This window comes from Salvelinus sp. IW2-2015, linkage group LG34 (assembly GCF_002910315.2).
Source record: "Salvelinus sp. IW2-2015 linkage group LG34, ASM291031v2, whole genome shotgun sequence".
In the NCBI taxonomy this organism is placed as follows: domain Eukaryota; kingdom Metazoa; phylum Chordata; class Actinopteri; order Salmoniformes; family Salmonidae; genus Salvelinus; species Salvelinus sp. IW2-2015.
This window is the reverse complement of record NC_036873.1, coordinates 839,086-851,596: the sequence shown is the minus strand read 5'-3', so window position 1 is coordinate 851,596 and position 12,511 is coordinate 839,086. Positions and strand designations below refer to the sequence as shown.

The 12,511-nt window shown below is 48.0% G+C and overlaps 1 protein-coding gene across 1 annotated transcript in view; it reads left to right on the top strand.

Annotated features, from left to right (window-relative positions):
- The window catches only part of LOC111958301 (lipopolysaccharide-responsive and beige-like anchor protein), a 226,055-nt gene that overhangs the window by 161,042 nt on the left and 52,502 nt on the right, over positions 1-12,511 (top strand). The window contains 2 exon segments of the mRNA XM_070437145.1: positions 5,059-5,124; positions 9,991-10,099. Of these exon segments, the coding sequence (XP_070293246.1) occupies positions 5,059-5,124; positions 9,991-10,099 (175 nt within the window).

Genomic DNA, 12,511 nt, shown 5'->3' with positions numbered 1-12,511 from the left:
CGATGTCTGCTGATCTGGCCATTGACTAGAGGAGAGGTGTCCATCTGTTAAACAGGTGAACTGGAAGGGTAGGATCACTGGAGCTCTACAATGAACCATATTATCAGCTGTTACACTGGATTAGTGCAGGTTTATTATGGATGGTGAGAACATCATTCAGCATTGATAATGTTTTGGGGTGAGTTCAACTAGTGTTTGCCTGAATTGTTTATCTAGAAATGACCTATATGAGTGTCTTATTAGTAATGTCCACTATTCTCAATCACCACCATTAAATACTAATCACTCCTCAACCCAGATCATTATTTCATCTAGGCTTTTCTGCAAGATAAATATGAGTCTTTTAGGTGTGAATGTGAGCACACAAACACGGAAGCAAGCCATTTTTTTGAGAGATGTTTTCCTTAAGCACAGATAGCATCTGAGAACTCGCATGTGGGGTTGTTGAGGAAGTGCACATCCGCAATTAGACTTTGTCTACACTCGCTGTCACAAATCCTTTTGATACGGCGACCAGATTAGGCAATGAACTAGTCAACTTCCTTATCCTTCAGCAACTGGTGATAGGTGGAATGAGCATTCAACTGTTGACTCTGACATTAATACATCTTGTTTGCACAATGTCTTTGATCTCTCATCGTAGACAAAGCTTATCAAATAGGAATGTTTATTAAGTTTGCAAGTCAGAGACATTGGATACAAATTAGAATATTCTGTCATTTCACAAACATTTATGTTTCATATTCTGAACGGCTTCTGTGTTAACCGTCTTATCGCCACGTGGTTTAAAGGGTTAACCACCAACGTCACGTCATATCTACTAGTATCATCTACTATAAATGCATGTTTCTGTGTAACCGTCTTATCGCCACGTGGTTTAAAGGGTTAACCACCAACGTCACGTCATATCTACTAGTATCATCTACATAAATGCAGTTCTGTGTAACCGTCTTATCGCCACGTGGTTTAAAGGGTTAACCACCAACGTCTATCTACATCATCTACTATAAATGCATGTTTCTGTGTAACCGTCTTATCGCCACGTGGTTTAAAGGGTTAACCACCAACGTCACCTCATATCTACTAGTATCATCTACTATAAATGCATGTTTCTGTGTAACCGTCTTATCGCCACGTGGTTTACACGTCATATCTACTAGTATCATCTACTATAAATGCATGTTTCTGTGGCTTATTGACACAGAATAAGAAACTGTCTTTTTCATTCTTAAACATGAAACAGATGGACAACAATGAATTAGTTATGTTTCTCTGTCAGCCTTAACAGGAGAGCATGGCATGTTATGTCTAACAGTTCTCGTAGTTACTGTACGTCACGACGTAATTCAGTTTCCTCCACTGACCAAAGAGACACAGTAGTAATGTTTTGTTTATATTTGTACATTTTCTAAGGCGTAGCTATAAAAACGAGACTACTCGGCGTCCCAAATAGCAGCCTATTCCCTAAATTGTGCACCGTAGGCCCTGGTAAAAAGTAGTGCACTAAATAGGGAATAGGGTTCCATTTAGGACASAACTGTACTGAACTTGTTTTTGTTCTCGTTCCAAAGCTGAAAGGAAACACACAGTACACACTTAGTGCTTACGACGATTCATGCTTTCTGTGTCTCCTGTAAAGTCATATTCCCCAGCCCCTTTACAAAACTAACAAATACTTGTGATTATGACTGATGGGACTGAAACACACAAGCRACTTGTTTATTTTTGGTGAGGAGAACCCAGCCTGTTTTTTTTTTGGGGGGGGGGGGTTAACAGGGTTTGGTGTGGTGTTGTGACCGGGCTTGACGTTTCAAAGAGGAGTTTGTGGGGAAGTCTGTGTTTTGTCTCTAGTTGTGGAGTTTAAACCTTCATTGTGGATAATCAGTGGTAATGAGGAAGTGCGTGTCTGCGCGCGTGTGTGGACTCATTGCCATGGAGTCATCAGAGATAAACCAAACATAGAAACTGGCTTATTGACTTCTGATTGAGAATGGCATTTGGTTTGAATGGAGCTTTGCTGTTGATTCTTACGTTGGGGAAACACACACACGCTAGGTTATGCTCCAACATCAGGATCACATTGACTGGCGGTCGTGCCGATGAGACAGGACCAGGGGTAGAACATCTTGTCAGGTCAGAGGTGAGAGGTCACAAATGGCTGCTTGTATCCTCTCATCAGGGTAAGGATGGGGTTATGGAATGGCCCTTATCACAGCCATAAAAGCCTGACCGCACTGACCAGGGCAGCCAAAGAAATCCATACCCCATCACAGAGCTGTCTGATAGATAGCCTCCCGTTTGTCACCATGAGGTGTGTGTGACCCCTCTGATTAGGGTCATAACCTTTTTTAATTCAACAATAATGTCATTTTCTGTCTCATAACGGGGACATTAGTCTTGTTTATATGACCTTGGCGTGCCTGTTCAGAATGCCTCGTGGGGATCTGTGGTAATGTGAAGTGGGATTGGTTAATCACAAGCAATTGAAAAAAATACTTAACTTCTGCTCCATGCCATTGTACTGTAAATAGATTTCATTTTCACACCAGCAGAACTTACATTTACATTTAAGTCATTTAGCAGACGCTCTTATCCAGAGCGACTTACAAATTGGTGCATTCACCTTATGACATCTACATCAAAATACGCTGTGTGGTGTCCATAATGAGCTCTGTTTGGAATATATCAAACAAGATCCCTTCATTCACTACAACAGTCCAGAAGAATCCAGAGGGCAGCAGTAAGGAAACTCCCCGGTCTCAGGAGACAACGTCTCCTTTCTCCTTCCTCCTTGTTGTTCCTGAGAGCAGAGCCAGACCTGTTTATGTCTGCACTTCCTGTGGTGTTTATTTCAGGCCCGCTAGGACGGCGCTGCGCAGCGCTGCATAGCATAACATAGATACATTGCGTGTCCCCCCACTGCTTGCAGGGCTGGCCTGCGAGGCTCATGCGCTATCGTCATTGCAGCCTTGATGCCCATTGGTCTGAAGTCATGTTCTTTAGGGCAGGCAACGGAAAACGTTTAAAAATGCTTTTTCAACAGAAAACGAAAAATGGCGTGGCTCTTATTGGATAAGTCTAGGAGAAATTGTCCCTCCCCAGTTGGTGCCCAAAAACAGGGCTCACTGCAAACTCACTGTTTCCTACTCCCCTCACAGACACACTGGCCTATTCCCTCTGTGCACACTTTATTATGACTGTCTGAAAGCAACGCCAATAGGCCTTACGCGGACACAAAACAACTGCCTGAATTATGGTTAAATAACCCAAGTTCTTTATCCCACTAATCTACAGTTGGTTCACAGGCTGGTGAGGATGTACAACATTGGGACAGCAATGTTTCTGTTCTGCCCTGCGATGATGGTTCTGATGCCTTTTCATTTGTCATGTTATCAAGGTGGAAAGCCTGGGTCTGTTGAAAATCATCATGCGTGCACACGCACACGTTTACACACACGTACACGCACGCGTACACGTACACACACCACACCACACGTCTGATTTGGCTATTAAGGCAAATGAGCTCTCTCCTCTAGCCTCGTCTGTCTCTATCTTCCAGCCCCCAGGGCTCTGCCATGTTTACCAAGGACGTTTACACTCATAAACACCCAAGCTTCAGCTCCCTCTATCAGTTGAAGAGATATGACAGCAGAGTAAAGACACTGACACGTCCTGTCACAACACACACACACACCAACACACCACACACACACACACACAACACACACACACACACACACACACACTCCCTGGCCCCTCCCTCGCACTTGTTAACACCAGTTGGACCCTGTTTGTTTTTGCGTTTAACAATGTATCTTTCTCCGTGTGTGTTTGTGTTCAACTTTACCAGTCAACGTAGTGTTAGATATACAGTATATCCACTGTGTGTGTAAAGCGAAGATTTTTGGGGTCAGGTTTGTATACTGTCACAGGAAATAACTAGTGAATTAACATGAGTGTATTAAACAAAGACCAGTTACTGACCCACCTTACAGCCACTCCCCTCCATGACAATGTGTTGAAGTGTGGGTGGGTTTATCAGGGCATTAGCTCTTCTTTAAACGTAGGTTGAATGTTTTCTTATCCGTATCCCGCGAAGAACGGCGGAAGGACGACGGATGAGAGCCACAAGCTGAACGTCCGCCCCACATGCCCAGGTCCTTGATGTGAACTATTACATATTACGTTTGACGGTTGGCGAAATCTAGGAAGAGAGGTGTTGAAAAGCATCTGTCCTAGAGCACGAGACATGAAGAGAAAAGACGAACAAACACCGTCTATATGTTCCTATCGCTGACACAATAAATTGCCGATTTAACTTAAATTCACGCTCGCCAAGGCCGCCTCGCGTTCAGCCGGCGTTGGTTTAATTGAATTGAAGATTGATAAGCAACTGGAACAACCGTCTATGACAACCATTAACACTGCTCAAAAAGGAGAAAAGAAATGTTTGAAGATAGCTATCATTGAACCCAGATAATGCCTTCACTTCCCTCCGCTACATCCATCCATCTCTCTCACAAGGCAAACGCTGACGAACCCTGGAAACAGAAGCTCTTCCAAAGGCTTGCTTTTGACAATACAACACAAGCGAAGACTGGCCGTTGCCTTGTCTGCGACGACTACAGAACACAAACCAATTAAAGAGAGTATACAGACAATACTAATATTGACTAGAAAGAGAGCGACAAAGGGGCAAAATGATCGTTTATTTCTCCATACATCACTGTCTTGTCACACATAGAAATCCAAACAATTTAACACCACTATGCTGATCCAATCACAGTGGCTTATGTGTAACCATAGATAGTAGCAAATAAACTAACAGTAAGTGTTTCTCGTGTTGTTAAAGCTAATGTCCCCGAAATATGTCGTTATCTGGTTGTAAATTGCTAATGTCCCAACATATGATGGTTTCTATGGATTAAAGTGCAAAAATGTCCCCGTTATTGTCTGGTTGTTGCTTAATGCATCCCCGTATCAACGAAAAGGTTTCTGTGTTGCTAATGTTCCCGTATGCGGTTTCTGTGTTGCTAATGTCCCAGTGTTTGTGTTTCAGGAGTGGCAGAACTCTATCCAGAAGAACGCAGGCTTGGCCTTCATCGAGCTGGTCAACGAGGGCAGGTACGTGTTCTGACACGCACGCGGACACACACCGTCCGACCCACTCCGACCATCACCACTTCATTATGTCCCACTCTGGCCGATCCATAGCGCGGCCCCTGGCCCTCGAGGCTCCAGGCCCTCGAGGCTCCAGGCCCTCACGGTCACCATTAGGGCCTCTATTGAAGAGAAAAATCCATACTGGAGTGAAGAGGATCTGTGGAACTGAGGGGAGCCTTATAGAGTTCAAGGCTCTGTCAATACCTGCCTGTCCCGGAGGGAGGGAGGGACTGATGGAGGACGGGTGACAGGGGTGACTGCAATCCCTGACTCCTCATGACGCTTGGGAAATCTCCCATCTTCCTTGTCCCTCTCCATGTCCCTTCTGCTGTCCGTACTATCCAGGATCAGCATTCCCATATCACTCCTGGGACCAAACAACTCCCGTCAATTTGGAGTTAGAGGTCCGGGATTTACATTAACGATCCCCCGGGCTGGAGAATTACCGAACGCTAATCTAGGATAATGTTAATGCATCCACTGATGGACTTCCTCAATGTGTGTGTGTGTTTGACTTCCTCAAACACACACACACAAGTAGTAAGAGGAAGAGGAGGAGGCAAAGGAGGAGGAGAGAATCTAAGAGCGAGAAGGAGAGGTGGAAGAGAAGCAGGAGGAGGGAAGGAGTAGGATAGAGGAGGAAGAAAAGTGGAAGGATTAGAGGATCAGGAGGTTGTAATCCACTCCAGAGAGGCTGCTTTGTAATCTAGAACTGGGTCTCAGTGAAAGCCTGTTGATTTGCAATGGGGGGCTGTAACACTACTACCCACATCAAACTCCCTGCATTTTAGAAGCAGTGTGTGACAGCGTGTGTTGTCAAAACTCGTGCGGTGTGACGTGGACAGGGGTAGTCACCCGTGCTAGTGTAGTGGTGTGGTGGTGTGGTGGGTTGTGGTGGTTGGGGTGTGGGCTGTCGGGTGCGGGTGCGTGTGGGGAGCTGGGTGTAGTGTGCAACGACCGCGACGTGGCGGTGTGTGATGAACGCGCACGATGCGGTGAGCGGTGCCAGACAGGGCTCAAGCTTGGGCTGGCAGCGAGCAGGTGCTGGCGCTCCTGTAGCTCTCAGAACGGCATGCCTGTCCCGTGACCACTGCGTGCCCAGGCTCGTCGATTCTGACGACCAGTACGCCGCGCTGTGCAACACTCATCCTTTGAATGATCGCCTTGATGACTCATATGGGGCGATCGTGTCGTTTGACGAGCGCCTAGCCGAGTTGCGATGCAGCGTGAACAGCGACGCAGGTGTGAGTGTGTAAAGAACGAGATAGCGTGCCAACTTGTGGCATACAGAGAGCATCAGGGATCTATCGGTGAGGCATACATACCACACCCCCCACAAATATAGTTACGTCGGCACCCACTTTGACAAACACCAACATACTTCATCACACACCAAACCTGCTCACCTCCCCTCCACACCACATCTCTCTCACACTGAGCCAGCTCTCGTGCTGCAGCACACACACACGCTCTTCTCACACAACCACACACACACACCTCTCACGATCACCACCTCACACACACACCCACACACACACACCCCGACAACACACACACACACACAACTACTCACACACACACCTCACCATCACACACCTCACACACACAACCTCACTAGTGCTTGAGACACAACGTGCCTTCACGACACACACCTCACACAACAAAACTCACATACACAACTCGCGTGTGACCGAGGTGGGGTGCTGTTGCCAAGGTGGGTGGGCCCACCACACTCTCCACACCCGCCGGCCCTGGTGACCAGTGGAGCGTGACACACAACCCAACCACCTAGCTGATGCACCAGAAGTCGACGGATGCATTGCTGTGGACCGAAAGTGGAGTGTTGATGAGCAGGGGGGTGTGTGTGAGAGGTGGGTGTAGTCGAAGAGTGTGCAGAATGTTGTGTGAAGAGATGGTGTGCCTGCTGAAGAGGCTCCGGAGTGTGATGTGAACGAGTGGGTGTGCTGTTGAGAGGTGGGGTGTCAACTGTAGTGAGAGGTCCGGAGTGTTGTCCGTGAGAGGTGGGTGTCCGTGTGAGAGGTGGGTGGCTGGGAGACCGGTGTGAAGTCAAAGCTGTAATTGAGGTCTGCGTGTGTGCGAGAAGACCAGGTGGGTGAACCTAAGATGCGAGAGTCCGCGTCCGTAAGAGCCTGCAAGACGGTGGGTTCGACCGTGAAGCAGCGTGCCCGCGATAGTGTGTCCGAGAGAGAAATTGGCTGTTCGTGTGAGAGAATGGTAAAGTGGCAAAGACGGCGGCGAACGACTAGCGTGTAACCGAGTGCGCCTTACCCGATGTCAGTGACGCGTGGGCGAAGCGTGTGTGAGACGTCGCCGAAATGCCTACACTCCCGAGGACCCGTTCGGGCATCGCATCCGATCTGCGCGAGCGCTCTCCGTATCTATCTCTACCCTCCTCACACAACACATCGGTGCCCACCTCTCCACACACCCACCATCCTTCGCTCACACCACCCACTCGCACACACCCACACCTCACCCACTCACACCCACCTCTTCACACACAACCCACCTCTCACACACACCCACCTACCTCACTACACACCCACCTCTCACACACACCACCTTCACTCACACCACCACCCACCCAGCCTGCTCGACAACCACCTACCCTCACCTCCTACACACTTCAGCACGACTTCACCAGCCCTGCGAAACGCACGTTCACACGACACCGCCGACCCTCACACACACCCCCCAACCCGGTCAACACAACCCAACCTCCCCACACAACACCCACCCCACACCACAACCCACCCCACCACCCCACCCCACAACACCCCCCACCCACAACACCACCCACCCGCTCAACATCACACCCACCTTCGCCCAACAACCACACCTCACCTCTCACACACCCACCCACCTCCAACACACACCCACCCTCCACACACCCCCACCGTTCGCACAACAACAACCCCAAACCCGCAACACAAACCAACCTGTGAGACCCGCAGGACAGCCGTAAACAGCAAAGCGCCTGTACCTTCACACAACGACCCCACCCGCCTCAACAACACCCCACCCCACCACCACCTGCCAGACTGGCGTAAGCCGAACTGTAGTTGCACAAGCCGTGCCGTGATCTTGACGAGGTGGCGTGTGTGAGGTGTGTCGTGAGGGCACTGTGTGAGATGTTGTTTAGGTGTGTGTGCTGTGAGCGTGTGTGTGTGTGACGCGCTGTGTGTGATGTGCAGGGTGGATGTGTGAGCTGTGTGTGTCGTGAGCTGTGTGCTGTGAGTGTTGTGTGCAGGTGTTAATGTGTGTAGTGTGGTTGTAGTGTGTGGTACTGTGTGTGAGTTGTGTGTGATGTGTGTGTTACTGTAGTGTGATTGCTGTGTGAGTGTGTTATGGTTGTTGATGTGTGTGTTAGGTGTGTAGGTGTGTGTGGGGTGTGTGTTCTAGTGTGTAGTGAGTGTGTGTGTGTGTGTGTGTGATGGAGATGTGTGGTGTGAGATGTGATAGGTGTGTATGTTGCAGGGTGTATGTGCCGGTGTGTAGTGGTGATGTGTGTAGGTGTGTTGTGAGGTTGTTGTGGTCGTGGGTTGTGACTGTGTGTGTGTGAGGTGGTGTGAGGTTGTGGGTGGACGTGTGCTGTGGTGAGTTGCTTGTTGGTGTTGTTTGAGTGCTGGTTGTGAAGGAGGTGTGTGGAGGCTGTGGTGTGTAGAGACGAGTGTGTGTGTGTGAGAGACGGTGTGAGAGAGATGTGTGTAGGGAGGTGAGAGGTTTGGGTGTGAGAAGTATGTGTGTTTGTCAAAGTGTGCGCACGTACTATATTTGTGGGTGTATTATGCTCGTGTGTGTCTGTACATGGTTTTTATCTCGTGTGTGTGCCTGCCTGTGTGTGAAAGAGTGTAGAGTAAGGCCGTCATAAGAAGAGTGTTGAGGTTATTGATGGCTGCCGGCCAGGGCCGGGGTTTGAGCAGGCTACAGAGGCCCAGGCACCTCCGCTCCCCCGCTGCCCTGCTCTGAAACAGCAGGCTTGGGTTACAGGCCCCAGGCCCGGCCCCTAGCCTGTTATTGTTCCACTTTGCACAGGCCTGACCTCTGGGGCCAGTGAGTGGCCTCTCTGGCCCCTATACACACACATGCACATGCACACACAGACACACACACACACACACACACACACACACACACACACACACACACACACACGTTTTATTAGCTTAGATAAGAGGAAGGGGGTGGATTGGCTACATATGTAGTAACAGGAGCAAAGGTTCCCCCTGTGTCAGATGCATATCATTAACAAATCAATTAGCGCATGTTAGGTCCCAGTTAAAGGGATTTCATGTGTGTGTGTGTGTGTGTGTGTGTGTGTGTGTGTGTCTTGTCCTAATCACATTTCCTGCTCATTTTGCATGCTTAATTTTCCTATTTTTATGGATGTTATACGGTTATTAAAGGGGAGGTCTTCCATTTTATGGATGTTATACGGTTATTAAAGGGGATGTCTTCCATTTTATGGATGTTATACGGTTATTAAAGGGGAGGTCTTCCATGTTCAGGGACTGCAGCACTCATATTGTAGCACATTGTGAGAGCTTGTTTGTGCAGGTTTTATGGTGTATAAAAACCTGATTGAACAGGTTTCAACCTATCACCTACTAGTCAATTAATTAACTTTGTTTGATCACCTACTAAATAATCATATTTCTTTGTATGTCTTCCACCAGTTTTATTACATCTTAATCCAAACATAATTCAATTATTCAAATCAGTAATCATTTTTTCTCCACAGATTACAAATTGATACAGTTCTGTTGATGGTGTGAAATRTCTTCCTCTGTCCTTCCTCTCTCTCAGGCTACTGAGCCACACCATGAAGGACCACCTGGTGCGGGTGGCCAATGAGGCTGAGTTCATCCTGAGCCGACAGAGAGCCGAGGACATCCACAAACACGCTGAGTTTGAGGTAAAATTCAGTCTGGACCAGGAAACTGGCTAACATGAAACTCACTGAAACTAGCATTAAATCCAAAATGGATCCAGATTTAAGCTCGGGTGAATGATTGAGGAGAATAGACCAGGCAGCTGGTAAACAAGAGAACATACTTGATCCAAAATGGCTCCTGACATAAATTTAGGAATTTGAAATTCCACTGTGTGCAGGTAGCCAGCAAACAGGAAAATCCATTCAATCAAAATGGAGTCCTGATTTTTAGCTTGAGGGGGAGAATGACTTGAAGAGACAAACTTAGCAATGAACCAGATAACTTCCAACCCCTTTCTGACCCTCGTATTTGGGACAGAAGACATATGTCCTCATTTATTTATCTCTCCATGTATTTTTGTGAGAGCAGCAGGAGTTATTTAGATATATTTGTAGCTTTAAGCAGATCCTTTTAAGCTGAGGTTGATAGGATAGGTTGATAGTTTCATATTTTCATGTTCTGTCTGGCCATATTGAACAAAAACAGCTCAGAATGTACACCCAGCGAGGGGGTATAAGTCTCTTCACCCACACACACAACACACCCACCACATCAAACACACACACACACCAGCACACACACACCTGCTGTTGTCTTCAAGTCATTACAGACCTGTCATAGCAACCTAGAGAACAAATGTTGTCTTTTCAAAGACAACCCCAACAGTATAATAACATCTTACACTGGAGTGGCCGGACTGTAGTTTACTTTGGCACGGCATCCTAGCCAAACAGCCTCCATGTTAATTTATCCCCGTACCCTCGGCCTAGCGCCAACCTGCCCGGCCTAGCGCCAACTCCGGCCTAGTGCCAGCCTCCACCTCCTCCTTCATCCCTCTCTCCGTCTGATCTCTCTGAATCATTTCCTGCCTGCTGAGAGCCTGTCTGTTTATACTCGCGGGGGTGTATTTCCACAGTGACAGGAATACGCATCCTCCCTCCTCTCCATCCTCCTTTCTCAAGCCCTGGCAGTACTTAAACCTGCAGACAGCCCACAGAGCTGCTGGTCTGAAGGGCCGACTGTCTCAACCCCCATCCCCGTCCTCCACCTCATCGCCCCTTACCGTAGTTGTAAATGTTATGCTTTCTTTAAGGTTCAAGGCAGGGTCTCTTCCTACAGAATGAAAAAAAGCCCTCATGACTGTTTAAAGCAAATTGTTGAGGGGGTGGAAAGGAAAGCATGTTATGGTTTGCCTCAGGTTGGTTGGTTGCCTCGGTTCTTTGAATGTTTGCTCCCATGTTCTTCTAGCTTGTGTCCCAAATAGCCCTCTTTCTAGGTGCACTACTTTTGACCAGGGCCCATAGAGGGAATATGGTGTGATTTGACCCACTAGTAAGTCTGCATATCTATCTGACTGGCAACAGTAGTACACACTCCACCTCCTTTCCAGCCACCACTCCTGTCAATATTTCCTGCGGGAGGTGTCTGACTCGACTGGTCGTCCAATCATCGTTAGTGCAGGGAGGCAGACCCAGGTGTTTAATGCAGATTCTGACGCGTGACACACAACCTATTTGACGAGGCTAACACTCCACACACAGGGGGAGGGTGGGTGTTGTTTGGGTACAGTGTGTGAACAACGGAAAGTAGAGGTGTGGAGGGGACTGGGCACAGCACAGACAGTTTGGCAGCTCCATAAGAACACAGCACAGGGCTCACAACTAGCCTCTACCTCCTCTGCCATGAGGTTATGAACAAGTGGTGTCTGAGCGCGTGTCCCATCACTCCCCGTTTCTCCCTCAACTCACCATGATTAGGCCATGTTATGTTCGAGCGAGGGGCCAGGATATTCTGCACGCGATGGAAACTACACACACACACACACACACAGGGGCTGTCCCCAGCTCTCCAATTCTACTAATTGGCCCACGTAGTGTAGCTGATGTTCCTGTCGCATCACTAGTCCTCTCATCCTATCATCTGTCTCCCTCTGGCATTGAGAAGTCCTACAGTAGGAAACATCCTTAGATTGGATCTACTCTGATATACTGTAGTGAAAGAAAAGGAACACATTGTGTCTTACATTGGACTATTTTTCCCACATCGTCCTACAAGAGGGCCTAGTTTAGGTCCCGTTTTCTCTCCATCTGTCCGCAGGCCCAGTATAGTTGTTTTGGTTTTTGCGTGTGTGTGTGTGTGTGTGTGGTGTGGTGTTTGTGGTGGTGGGTGGGTGTTCGTGTGTGTGTGTGGTGTGTGTGTGTGGTGGTGGTGAGTCTTTGACAGTACGTGTGAGTTACAGATGAGGATGTGCCTGACACAAGCCTCAAAGACAGCCAAGGCATCATTGTTTCCTGTTCCTGTATTATTTGTAGCTAAGTCCCCGGTTTGTCTCAGTAAAACCGCAGCGGTGGAGAAAGAATACATTTTAACAGGCTGAAGTCTATTCTGTTAGG